Raw genomic sequence first — 14,362 nt, forward strand, 5'->3', positions numbered from 1 at the left:
GGGCCCCATGACGTGATTGAGGACGAATACAAGATAATTTATTTCTATACATCTCCCCCTCGAATTACAGTCATGGTACTTGTTTTGTGCCTTACGCTTGCCCTCAACTGTGTCGGTCAGGACTGGGTGGATGAGGGACAACCAAGTTTTGAGTGTCCATTTCATGGGTAGCTCTGTGGGCGGGATCCCCGTGAGCGAGTGCAGGCGGGACCTATAGGCCAGCAGGAGGCGTGATAGGCAGCATTGTAGGGAGGGTCCTTGAATCGCGAGCATCCCTTGCTTAACGATTTGGACTGCATGTTCCGCCTGGCCATTGGAGGCCGGTTTGAACGGCGCAGTCCTGACGTGGTTAATGCCATTGCCCGACATAAACTCCCAGAATTCATAGCTTGTGAAACACGGGCCATTATCACTAACCAGGATGTTCGGCAAGCCATGGGTTGCGAAGATCGCACGTAGACTTTTCACGGTGGTGGATGACGTCCATGAATTCAGGATGATGCACTTGATCCATTTCGAGTACGCATCTACAACGATAAGGAACATCTTCCCCATGAACGGGCCTGCGTAGTCAACGTGAATGCGTGACCATGGCTTAGTGGGCCAGGGCCACGGGCTGAGCGGGGCCTCCCTGGGGGCATTACCCAGCTGGGCACATGTCGTGCACCTGCGAACACAGTGTTCCAGGTCTGAGTCAATTCCGGGCCACTAAACGTGTGACCGGACAATGGCCTTCATCATCACAATGCCTGGGTGCTCGCTGTGGAGTTCCCTGATGAACGCCTCCCTGCCTTCTGGGGCATGACTACCCAGCTGCCCCATAGTAGGCAGTCAGCTTGGATGGAGAACTCATCCATCCGTCTATGGAATGGTCTGACCTCCTCAGGGCATGCTCCGTGTGCGGGCGCCCAATCCCTAGTCAGGACACATTTCTTAATCAGGGATAGGAGGGGATCTCTGTTTGTCCAGATTTTGATCTGGCAGGCTGTGATAGGGGAAGCCTGCACTGTCAAAATCATCCACAGCACATCAGCGCAATTTTCAGTGCTGGGCCAGTGCCAGATGGAGAAGTCATTGGCCGCTAGCGTGAGAGCCCATCGCTGTATGCGAGCTGATGCGTTGGCATTGACAGCCTTGCTGTCTGACAACAGGGATGTGAGTGGCTTATGGTCCGTCTCTAATTCAAACTTCCTACCAAAGAGGTACTGATTAATTTTCTTTACACCATAGACACATGCGAGCGCTTCCTTCTCAACCATCCCATAGCCCCGTTCTGCTTGAGAGAGCGACCTGGAGGCATAAGCCACAGGTTGTAGCTGACCCTCAGCATTACCCTGCTGCAACACACACCCAACCCCATAGGATGCTGCATCACATGTCAGAACTAAACTTTTGCAAGGGTCGTACAGGGTCAATAGCTTGTTTGAACACAGTAGGTCTCACCCCCGATCAAAAGCCCGTTCCTGACAATCACCCCAAAATCAATCACAACCCTTACGCAGGAGCACATATAGCAGCTCCAACAGCATGCTCAAGTTTGGCAGAAAGTTCTCGAAATAGCTCAACAGTCCCAGGAATGAACGCAGCTCCGATGTGTTGCAGGACCTGGGTGCTCGTCGAATCGCCTCTGTTTTGGATTCGGTGGGCCGAATCCAATCTACAGCAACCCTCCTGCCCAGAAACTCAACCTCAGGAGCTAAGAACACACATTTAGACTTCTTGAGTCGCAGGCCTACCCGGTCCAGTCGGCGTAGCACCTCCTCCAGGTTGTGGAGATGTTCCTCAGTGTCTCGACCAGTGATGAGGATGTCGTCCTGGAATACGATCGTTCCAGGGATGGATTTAAGCAGGCTTTCCATGTTGCGTTGAAAAATCGCGGCCGCTGATCAAATGGCAAACGGACACCTGTTATAAATAAACAGTCCCTTGTGCGTGGTGATGGTGGTCAGTAGTTTAGATTCGTCGGCCAGTTCCTGGGTCATATAGGCTGAAGTGAGGTCCAACTTGGTGAACAGCTTGCCACCTGCCAGGGTGGCAAAGAGGTCCTCTGCTCTTGGGAGCGGGTATTGGTCTTGTAAGGACACCCGATTGATGGTGGCCTTGTAGTCGCCACAGATCCTGACAGAGCCATCCGCTTTAAGAACGGGGACGATGGAGCTCGCCCAGTCGCTGAATTCAACAGGCGAGATGATGCCCTCTCACAATAGCCAGTCCAATTCGCTCTCCATTTTCTCCCGCATCACATACGGCACCGCTCTGGCTTTGTGGTGCACTGGCCTGGCATCTGAGGTGATGTGTATCACTACTTTTGAGCCTTTGAAAGTCCCAATGTCCGGTTGGAAAAGTGACTCGAATTGTTGTAGGACTTGTGAGCACGAGCTTCACTCCACCGAGGACGTTGCGTGAACATCCCCCCCTTTCCAGTTCATCTTGGCGAACCAGCTCCTCCCCAACAGTGCGGGACCATTGCCCGGGACAATCCAGAGCAGCAGCCGGTTCACTAAGCCATCGTGCGTGACAGTCAACATTGCACTACCTAGCACCGGAATTATTTCTTTGGTGTAAGTTCTTAATTGTGTCTCGATACGTTCTAATTTGGGTCTACTGGCTTTGAGTAGCCATAGCTTCTCGAATTGTTGAACACCCATGAGTGACTGGCTGGCCCCCGGGTCCAGCTCTATGCGTACTGGGATACCGTTCAATAAAACCCTCATCATCATTGGTGACGTTTTGGTGTATGAACTGTGAATATTCGACACCTCGGCGTCCATCGATTTGCCCCAAATGTCATCCTGCCTCACAGAACCCTCTTCTGGTCCATCTGCCTCATATATCAGTCTGGTTGCAGGCTTTCAGCACATACGAGCTAAATGGCCACTGAGATTGCAGTCTCTGCAGACAAACTGTTGGAATCTGCAAGATCTGGCTGAGTGTTTTCCCCCACACCTCCAGCGCGAGTTAAAGTTTCCATTGTTGGGGACAAAAGGGCTGTTGCCAGGAATTCCGCGCTGACTGTCCCTCTGACTGCTCTTAAGTACCCTATTAGTTGATGTCAATGGCCCCATCCCGGGCCGCATTGTCCACTGTGATGGCGTGAACGTCTGTTCAGCCTGCCATTGTCTCTGTTGAGTTCCTACTCTGGGGTCTATTACTGCCTGATGAATTTCGGACTGCCCCTGCCTGCCCGCGGGGCTCTGAGTAGCATTGAGGACGTTGATCCATCGCCGCATTGGAGGCAGAATTGCGCGCGTAAATCATTTTCGTCTCTTCCTCCCTCGCCATAAAAGTCTGAACCAACAATGCCGCAGCTTCCAAGGTCAAGTCCTTGGTCTCAATTAACTTGCGAAAAATTCCCGCATGACCGCTACCCTCGATAAAGAAGTCCCTTAGCATCTTCCCCCTGCAGGCGTCTGTGAACTTACAGAGGCTGGCCAAGCGCCTGAGGTCTGCTACAAAGTCCGGTATGCTCTGTCCTTCACGACGTCGTTGGGTGTAGAATCTGTGTCGAGCCATGTGTATGCTGCTCACCGGCTTGAGGTGTTCCCCAATCAACTTGCTAAGCTCTTCAAAGGTTTTGTCCGACGGCTTTTCGGGTGCCAGTAAGTCTTTCATGAGCGCATAAGTCTTTGGCCCGCAGCTGGTCAAAAGATGAGCCCGACGCTTGTCGGCCGCTGCATCCCCCAGCCAGTCTGCTGAAGCCTCTCAACAAAATTGGCCCAGTCTTCCCAAGCACAGTGCCGTTCATTTGTGCTACAGGTGGCCTTTCTCATGGGTCGTGAATTCCCGTTTCTCGTCGCCAATGGTAAAGTCCTTACTCTACAGCATGAAACCACACGAGGCACATTCCAGGGACAAGGCCACTCAGTGACCTAAACTCTTTATTCAGCACTCCAGAAGTGATGACCCTGCGTGGGACCTCCCCTTGTATACCTGAGTGATCAGGTAAGGAGTGTCTCCCACAAGTTTACCCCCTGTGGTCAAGGTGTGCATCTGTGTTGAGTGTATACAGTAATACAGTGGTGTTACATTGTAGTTACAAACACGACAAGTATCATGAAAGATTGAACAGGCTCAGGATTTTTTATCTAGAAAAGAGAAGGCTGAGGGGTGACTTAATAGAGGTCGTTAAGCTTAATGAAAGGATTTGATAGGGTAGACATAGAGATGTTTTCACTTGTGGTGGAGACCAAAAATAGAGGCCATAATTAGAAGATAATAACTAATAAATCCAATAGGGAATTCAGGAGAAAAGTTTTTATCCAGAGTGTGTAAGGATGTGGAACGTTCTACCACAGGAGAAGTTAAGGCAAATAGCATAAATGCATTTAAGGGGAAACTAGAAAAGCACATAAGGGAGGAAGGAATAGAAGGGTATGCTGATAGGGTGAGATGGAGAGGGGTGGGAAGAAACATAGAAACATTGAAACATAGGTGCAGGAGTAGGCCATTCGGCCCTTCGAGTCTGCACCACCATTCAATAAGATCATGGCGAATCATTCCCTCAGTACCCCTTACCTGCTTTCTCTCCATACCCCTTGATCCCCTTAGCCATAAGGGCCATATCTAACTCCCTCTTGAATATATCTAATGAACTGGCAACAACAACTGTCTGCGGCAGGGAATTCCACAGGTTAACAACTCTCTGAGTGAAGAAGTTTCTCCTCATCTCGGTCCTAAATGGCCTATCCCTTATCCTAAGACTGTGTCCCCTGGTTGTGGATTTCCCCAACATCAGGAACAATCCACGCGCATCTAACCTGTCCCGTCCCATCAGAATCTTGTATGTTTCTATGAGATCCCCTCTCATCCTTCTTAAACTCCAATGTATAAAGGCCCAGTTGATCCAGTCTCTCCTCATATGTCAGTCCAGCCATCCCGGGAATCAGTCTGGTGAACCTTCGCTGCACTCCCTCAATAGCAAGAACGTCCTTCCTCAGATTAGGAGACCAAAACTGAACACAATATTCCATGTGAGGCCTCACCAAGGCCCTGTACAACTGCAGTAAGATCTCCTTGCTCCTATACTCAAATCCCCTAGCTATGAAGGACATCATACCATTTGCCTTCTTTGCCACCTGCTGTACCTGTATGCCAACTTTCAATGACTGATGAACCATGACACCCAGGTCTCGTTGCAACTCCCCTTTTCCTAATCTGCCACCATTCAGATAATATTCTGGCTTCACATTTTTGCCCCCAAAGTGGATAACCTCACATTTATCCACATTATACTGCATCTGCCATGCATTTGCCCACTCACCTAACTTGTCCAAGTCACCCTGCAGACTCTTATCATCCCCCTCACAGCTCACATCGCCACCCAGTTTAGTGTCATCTGCAAACTTGGAGATATTACACTCAATTCCTTCATCCAAATCATTGATGTATATTGCAAAGAGCTGGGGCCCCAGCACTGAGCCCTGTAGCACTCCACTAGTCACTGCCTGCCATTCTGAAAAGGACCCGTTTATCCCGACTCTCTGCTTCCTGTCTGCCAACCAGTTCTCTATCCACATCAGTATATTACCCCCAATATCATGTGCTTTGATTTTGCACACCAATCTCTTGTGTGGGACCTTGTCAAAATCCTTTTGAAAGTCCAAATACACCACATCCACTGGTTCTCCCTTGTCCACTCTACTAGTTACATCCTCAAAAAATTCCAGATTTGTCAAGCATGATTTCCCCTTCATAAATCCATGCTGACTTGGACCAATTCTGTCATTGCTTTCCAAATGCGCTGCTATTTCATCCTTAATAATTGATTCCAACATTTTCCCCAGCACTGATGTCAGGTTAACTGGTCTATAATTACTCGCTTTCTCTCTCCCTCCCTTTTTAAAAAGTAGTGTTACATTAGCTACCCTCCAATCCATAGGAACTTATCCAGAGTCGATAGACTGTTGGAAAATGATCACCAATGCATCCACTATTTCTAAGGCCACTTCCTTAAGTACTCTGGGATGCAGACTATCAGGTCCCGGGGATTTATCAGCCTTCAATCCCATCAATTTCCCTAACACAATTTCCCGCCTAATAAGGATATCCTTTAGTTCCTCCTTCTCACTAGACCCTCAGTCCCCTAGTACTTCTGGAAGGTAATTTGTGTCATCCTTTGTGAAGACAGAACCAAAGTATTTGTTCAATTGGTCTGCCATTTCTTTGTTCCCCATTATTAATTCACCTGAATCCAACTGCAAGGGACCTACGTTTGTCTTCACATATCTATAGAAGCTTTTGCAGTCAGTTTTTATGTTCCCGGCAAGCTTCTTCTCGTACTCTATTTTCCCCCTCTTAATTAAACCTTTGTCCTCCTCTGCTGAATTCTAAATTTCTCCCAGTCCTCAGGTTTGAGGCTTTTTCTGGCCAATTTATATGCCTCTTCCTTGGATTTAACACTATCCTTAATTTCCCTTGTTAGCCACGGTTGAGCCACCTTCCCCGTTTTATTTTTACGCCAGATAGGGATGTACAATTGCTGAAGTTCATCCATGTGATCTTTAAATGTTTGCCATTGCCTATCCACTGTCAACCCTTTAAGTATCATTTGCCAGTGTAATCTAGCCAATTCATGCCTCAAACCATCGAAGTTACCTTTCCTTAAGTTCAGGACCCTAGTTTCTGAATTAACTGTGTCACTCTCCATCCTAATAAAGAATTCTACCATGTTATGGTCACTCTTCCCCAAGGGGTCTCGCACAGCAAGATTACTAATTAGTCCTTTTTCATTACATATCACCCAGTCTATGATGGCCAGCTCCCTGGTTGGTTCCTCGATATATTGGTCTGGAAAACCATCCCTAATACACTCCAGGAAATCCTCCTCCAACACATTGCTACCAGTTTGGTTAGCCCAATCAATACGTAGATTAAAGTCACCCCATGATAACTGCTGTACCTTTATTGCATGCATCCCTAATTTCTTGTTTGATGCTGTCCCCAACCTTACTACTACTGTTTGATGGTCTGTACACAACTCCCACTAGCGTTTTCTGCCCCTTGGTATTCCGCAGCTCCACCCATTCCGATTCTACATCATCCAAGCTAATGTCCTTTCTTACTATTGCATTAATTTCCTCTTTAACCAGCAATGCCACCCCACCTCCTTTTCCTTTCTGTCTATCCTTCCTAAATGTAGAATACCCCTGGATGTTGAGTTCCCAGCCTTCATCACCCTGGAGCCATGTCTCCGTGATGCCAATTACACCATACCCGTTAACTGCTATCTGCAGTTAATTCGTCCACCTTATTCCGAATACTCCTTGCATTGAGGCACAGAGCCTTCAGGCTTGTCTTTCTAACACACTCAGCCCCTTTAGAATTTTGCTGTAATGTGGCCCTTTTTGCTTTTTGCCTTATGTATCTCTGCCCTCCAATTTTACTTTTCTTCTTTCTATCTTTTGCTTCTGCCCCCATTCTATTTTCCTCTGTCTCACTGCATAGGTTCCCATCCCCCTGCCGTATTAGTTTAACTCCTCCCCAACAGCACTAGCAAATACTCCCTCTAGGACATTGGTTTCCGGTCCTGCCCAGGTGCAGACCATCCGGTTTGTACTGGTCCCACCTCCCCCAGAATCGGTTCCAATGTCCCAGGAATTTGAATCTCTCCCTACTGCACCACTCCTCAAGCCACGTATTCATCTGAGCTATTCTGCGATTCCTACTCTGACTAGCACGTGGCACTGGTAGCAATCCTGAGATTACTACTTTTGAAGTCCTACTTTTTAATTTAGCTCCTAGCTCCCTAAATTCGTCTTGTAGGGGAGGACCTCATCCCATTTTTTACCGATATCGTTGGTACCTATATGCACCATGACAACTGGCTGTTCACCCTCCCTTTTCAGAATGCCCTGCACCCGCTCCGAGACATCCGTGACCCTTGCACTGTAAGGGCTGCGGGGGCAGGGGGGATGTTTGTGGTCTCTATGAGGGGGGGTCAGGTTCCCTTCTGACCAACTTGAGCGGTTTCGAATCGCTCCCCTCCCTTGGGTTCTGTACTCTGGATTTATTTGTGGGGTGTGACAAAAGTGCAGAGGACACTGGTTTGATGCAAAGAACTTTGTTTTTATTACATTCAAAGTAATACAGACTTATTGCTCTAGTAAGAAAATACATGGCCAAACTTACAATCACTCTAATAAAGAACAATAGAAGGAAAGGTACAAGGTCAAACTTAAAATCACTCTAATAATTACACATTCAAAGGGGGTTGCAGTAAAATTATACCTCCCACCTCCCAATACCTAATTCTAGCTAGGTTAGGCTCCAGGGCAGGGACTTATGCTTACCAATCCTTTTGATAGTTAATGGTAGATGGTGATGTTCTTCCTTCTGGAGAAGTTAGTTTTACAACTGTCACGTTGGTTTCTCTCCTTGTCTTGATGAGGTAGTAGCGACCACCTCTCTCCACCACTCTCTCTCTTCGTATTCTCGTCTCTCTAATCTCTGTTGAAAACATGGGCAGTTATACGATTTCAGTGTTCTAATCTTGCCACCCAATCTGTTCACAATCCTTTGTATAATTTTGGCGGGCTTGGTTCTTCTTTGTAATATTTTGTTGGGTTCGTTAAAGTTGATATGTCTTGGGTGGGTTGATTTTCGAAAAACTGTTTCCTGATAGAAATATTAGTTTGGTAATTGCAATGTCCTTTTGTGCTTAGTCTTTCACATACAGGCTGGATTGGGCCTCTTTGTGATGTATATGCTGAAAATGGTTTGTCCAGACCTATGTTGATGGGGAGCTATCTCTGGGTGATACTGTGATGGTAATGTCTCTTGTGGAGGACGATTTCCAAATATTCTTTCTTTCAGACAGGTTACCTCAGTCCTCACACCCAGACAGCTCCAATAATCAAGTGGGCTTCCTTTGTTCCCGAGGTCCGCCCACAGGCTTGAATTTGTCTTGTAAAATTTCATAACTCTATTAAAGTTCGTAGTTTCTTCCATAAGCACTTTAGAGTTCCAAACTTTTCGGTAGATAGTCCCAAATTAAATTTCCTTTTGAATGAGCCCAAACTGGGGGTTATGGTGAATTTTGCTCTCTGCAGCACCAGGGAGGCAACATACCATCCTGGAGTCTCGGTTGCGGCCGCAGAAATGTCTATCTATTCCCCTTACAATTGAATCCCCTATCATTATAGCTCTCCCACTCTTTTTCCTGCCCTCCTGTGCTGCAGAGCCACCCATGGTGCCATGAACTTGGCCACTGCTGCCCTTCCCTGGTGGGTCATCCCCCCCAACAGTACCCAAAGCGGTGTATCTGTTTTGCAGGGGGATGAGCGCAGGGGATCCCTGCACTACCTTCCTTTCACTGCTCTTCCTGTTGGTCACCCATTCCCTATCTGGCTGTGAAACCTTTACCTGCAGTAAGACCAACTCACTAAACGTGCTATTCACGTCATTCCCAGCATTGTGCATGCTCCAGAGTGAATCCACCCGCAGTTCTAGTGCCGCAATGCGGTCCGTCAGGAGCTGCAGCCGGATACACTTCCCGCACACGTCATCGTCAGGGACACCGGAAGCGTCCCTGACTTCACACATAGTACAGGAGGAGCATAACACGTGTCCGAGCTCTCCTGCCATGTCTTAATCCCTAGATCAACTTAATTTGGCAACAACAAGGCTAAAAGGTTACTTACTGATAAAGAAAAGAAAAAGAAAAACTACTTACCAGCCAATCACTTACCCCCTTGGCTGTGATGTCACCTTTCGATTTCTTTCTACTTTTTTGCCTTCTCTCCCTGCTGCAGCTACACAAGAGGCTCATGTGGAGCAAGAATGATGACATAGACCAGTTGGGCTGAATGACCTAATAGACTCAATGTAACTTGATGCACTTATCAGCTAAAGTCTCTTAGTAAATTTACTTCCCCCTGAACATTTCACAGGAAATAAAACTGATATTTACAGCCTTCTAAAAGAAACTCACTTAAAACCTAAAGTTAATATAAAGAATTTTACTGTTTCCTTACAACACTGATTAGGTTTTAGATGGTGCAGAAATAGAAGGGGCGATCTTTTATTGAAATCAATGGACTGATTGAGTTACATCGAATCACGCTTCACTTCTTCCAAGTTTCTTGTTCCAGTTTAACCATTTACTGCTCCACTATTTCCTTATTAAGGCTCAAACCTGCGTGGGAACACCTGCGGCAGGTCGGGGTCTTAAAAGGAGTGGAGAGCAGCGGCCCTGGAACCAGCGTGGCGGCCCCGACTTGCATAGGAACATCATTGGCAGGTCGGACCATGCCAGGGGGCAGCACGAGCTGGTGCAGGAGGGCTACGGCTGTGAAAAGGGCGACTGGATTAGATATCACCATAACCCAGGTCGCTGATTGGAGCGTGGCCAGGTACAGCAGGAGCGATGATGTCAGGGCGCAGGAGTGGCGAAAGATTGCAGAGCGACATGATCGGGGTCCAGAAGAGGCGAGGGCCTAGGGGCAGCATGGGGTAGCCCACACTGCGATATGTGTGCGCATTAGGTCCGTGCAGCAGAGCTGGTCTCCAGTCGCCTTGCCACTGGACCAAGACCTACTCTGTCAAGCCCGTGTGGTGGCTGGTGTGCAACGGCCACCACATGTTAAAAAAAATCCACGCAGAGGCATCTTCCACCCTTCAATATGTAGTTTGGGACCTGGAATATTAGGTCCTTCATTGAAACATCTGTGAACTCATCCCTTTTAGGTGTGGAAGCAAGTCATCCTCGATCTGAGGGACCACCTATGATTTCCTTATTGCTACTAATCAGTGCAATTTTCTGCCACGTGACAGGAAAAGAGCTAAATCAGGAAGATTTTGTGTTCACAGTGTGGGTTGGGCAGCGCTGGTACAAGCAAGCCCCAGGTTGGCAGAGGAAACGTTTCAAGGACACCCTCAAAGCCTCCTTGATAAACTGCAACATCCCCACCGACTCCTGGGAATCCCTGGCCCACGACGGCCCAAAATGGAGGAAGAGCATCCAGGAGGGCGCTGAGCACCTTGAGTACCATCGCTGAGAACAAGCAGAAACCAAGCGTAGACAGCGGAAGGAGCGTGCGTCAACCCAGACTCCTCACCCACCCTTTCCTTCAACTACAGTCTGCCACACCTGTGACAAAGACTGTAGGTCCTGCATTGGACTCCTCAGTCACCTGAGAACTCACTTTTAGAGTGGAAGCAAGTCTTCCTCGACTCCGAGGGACTGCCAATGATGATGACTGGTGTAAGCCTGGGCCCTACTACCATCTGTTGCCTGTACAGCGCTGACGTTGACACATATATGAGCTAAACACTACCATAAAGGAATGAATTGTCCCCTTTTACCCATTTATACGGTACATGTACGGTGGCTGTATACCATGACACAGGCTCCTGTACAGGTCATTTTTATTTCCAGTTTGGTTTCTATATGGCATGTCTTCATCTCTGTCCTGTTACATACAGACTGAAGCTGTGGGTTAGTTATGGCCCAGTGTTCTTGAGGTTGGAGTACCAGCTCCTGAACCACTGGCTTCAGGCTTGCACCTGGTCTGCCTGTCTCTCAAACCCGCCTGCTACAGTGGGAATGATGGTTACCAGGTTACCTAGCTGAGACATCCCTGTGCCCCACTATCTGAAAAAAAGATAAAGACTTGCATTAACATAGCACCTTCCACAACCGCGGGACGTCCCAAAGCATTTTTACAGCCAATGAAGTACATTTCAGGTACACTGTTGTACTGTAGAGAACACAGCAGTCAATCTACGCACAGCAAGATCCCACACACAGTAATGTGACAACAGACAAATAATCTGTTTGGTTATGTTAGTTGAAGGATGAATATTGGCCAAGAAAAGGGGAGAACTCCCCGGCTCCTCTTCGAATAGTGGAATGGGATCTTTTACATCCACCTGAGAGGGCAGACAGGGCCTTGCTGTAAAGTCTCATCTGAAAGACAGCACCTCTGACAATGCAGCGCTCCCTCATTACTGCACTGGAGTGTCAGCATAGATTAACCTGTTCTCTGCACGCTCTGTAATTTCCACTGTCTCAGCTGTGCAAGAACACCTCTGGCTCACGAGGATGAACGATTGTTGTTGTGACCTGGAATGCACTGCCTGAAAATAACTTTCAAAAGGCAATTGGATATATACTTTTTTTTTTTTAAAAAAAAGGACATTTTGCAGGGCTATGGGAAAGAGAGGGTAGGTGGGGGGCGTGGAGTGAGACTCATTGGATAGCTCTTTCAAAGAACCAGCATGGGCCCGATGGCCCGAATGGCTTATGATTCTATGATCCCCAATAAGGAATCCAGGAGAAACATCTTTACCCAGAGAGTGATTAGAGTGTGGAACTCACTGCCACATGGAATAGTTAAAGCGAATAGCATCGCTGCATTTAAGGAGAAGCTAGATAAATACACAAGGGGGAAAGGAATGGAAGGTTCTGCTGACAGGGTGAGATGAAGAGGGGTACTGGCATAAACCAGTTGGACTGAATGGCCTCCTTCTGTGCTGCCTGCTTCTATGATTGTGTGCAGATTGAGACATGATGGAAATCTGGTTTCTGTAGGTGCAACGCACAGCATCACTCCAGTATACTAACTAGCTGTTCCTATGTCATGTCTTTACCCAGGTCGAATAGCTGCCCTCAACATCCTGGGAAAAGGAATAGAGATTAACACAGTGCCGTACTTCTGGACCGCCATGTTCGGGAAAAGCATTCGCTACGCAGGTAAAGCCACCCTGGAACGGGAGCTTTCTCCCCTCTTACTGGAGTTAGAGCCTGGGGAAGGTCGTGTTCACCTCTCGTTAATCCCAAGCAACTCACACTTCACTTTTGTTTTCACGATCCATTTGGCGATTCTGTTTATAGTCACTCCATGTTCATCTATTTTAGTAAATAATTGACAAGAGATTGTGAAAAATTAAAAATTGTTGCAGATTGGTCTGACGGCATTCCCTCCTCCGGGGAAAGAACCGAAGCCTGTCCGACTGAACGCAGAGTGGGTGGGGGGGATTGAACCCATTCTCTTGTTGCTACCTAATCGGAATCTGTGTAACTGGTCCCGAAGGATTTCAGAATCCACTGCACCAAAACCAGAATGCACTTCCAACAATCAAAAATCAGATTCTACTTATTATAAAATCAAGACCAACAATTAAGATAGAAAATTGCCTGGATGTTATGGTCACCTCGCTGCCCAGTGGCCCAGACTTTTCACAGGCTTTTGAGCGGCAACTTGCTTTCATCGGGCGTCTGAACCAGCGCAGCGCCCTCTACAGGGGATCTGTGGCGTGTATGAGCAGGGCAACCAATCAGAGTGAAGAATCCCACTGAGACACGCAGAGTCTAAACCAGGATGTAGAAATTATATTTAAATCATGTACAGAAAGCAAAATAAAGAGAAGGAAAGAAAGATGGGATTAAAAGATAAAAGAGACAGACACAAAAAGTAATTAAAAAAATATTTTTTTATTTTTTTAAAGTCTCCAACACTAATTAAATTCTGAAGGAATGAGACTCCACACTTGTAAAATTAAATTTTATGGGCCAGAGTTGTTTGATGGTAATTCTGATTGATCACTGTGTTAAAAATTCACTTACACCTGAATGCACCAGCCCATACTTTTTCCGCCGTGTTTAGTGGGTAGCGATGGGTAGGTACAGCAACTTCACACCCTTGCATGGATTTCAATGCCGGGTCTATCAGCGATGTACTATTACAGCGCAGCCTGTGGAGGAGCAGGGTAACTCAGACCGCAGATTCCGGTTTCACGCGTGTAACTGCGCATGTCCGGACTCCGGAAGTTGCTGTCCAATTCATTCCATAAAAACGGTGAGCAATGTTACCTCACCTTGTTCACAACGCAAACTCCGGGCCTATGTTTCAGGCCATCTCTTTCCTGTAACATATAGAATAAAGCTGTTAGATGGTTATCAGAACTGGAAAAATGAACAACATTTAAACAGGGGTAGAACAAAGTGAAGAGGGGTTGGGGGGCAAATAAAAAAAGACACAGGTGAAGATTGACCTGTAATATGCGTAAAAGTAAAGCAGGAGATGGTGAGATGGCTGAGATGATATTTCAATCTTGTTATGGAGGTTGAAGGTATGACAGAGATCATCAATAAATACGCTGTAATGGTTTTTACAGTGGTGGAAGTGAGACAGTAGGTGTACTAAAGGAGGATGCACAACAACTGGTGGAGATAACTGTGGGAAAGGAATTGGTTCTCGAACAATTAACAGAACTCAAGGTAGATAAGTCACCCAGGCATGTAGCCGAGGCTGCCGAAGGAAGTCATTGAGAAGATGGTAGAGGGTCCGACTACAATTTTTCAATTCTCCTGCGATATGCAAATTTTTCCACAGTCTGGAGGGCGGCTAGTGTAACACCTCTG

At 47.2% G+C, this 14,362-nt stretch overlaps 1 protein-coding gene across 2 annotated transcripts in view; it reads left to right on the forward strand.

Annotated features, from left to right (window-relative positions):
• LOC139268253 (apoptosis-inducing factor 3) overlaps positions 1 to 14,362 on the forward strand; it is a 160,382-nt gene that overhangs the window by 132,731 nt on the left and 13,289 nt on the right. For both annotated transcript variants that reach the window (XM_070886303.1, XM_070886301.1), the window contains exon 17: positions 12,593 to 12,691. In XM_070886303.1, coding sequence (XP_070742404.1) covers positions 12,593 to 12,691 — 99 coding nt within the window. The remainder of the gene's footprint in view (positions 1 to 12,592; positions 12,692 to 14,362) is intronic.

This window comes from Pristiophorus japonicus, chromosome 8 (genome assembly GCF_044704955.1).
Source record: "Pristiophorus japonicus isolate sPriJap1 chromosome 8, sPriJap1.hap1, whole genome shotgun sequence".
Classification (NCBI taxonomy): domain Eukaryota; kingdom Metazoa; phylum Chordata; class Chondrichthyes; family Pristiophoridae; genus Pristiophorus; species Pristiophorus japonicus.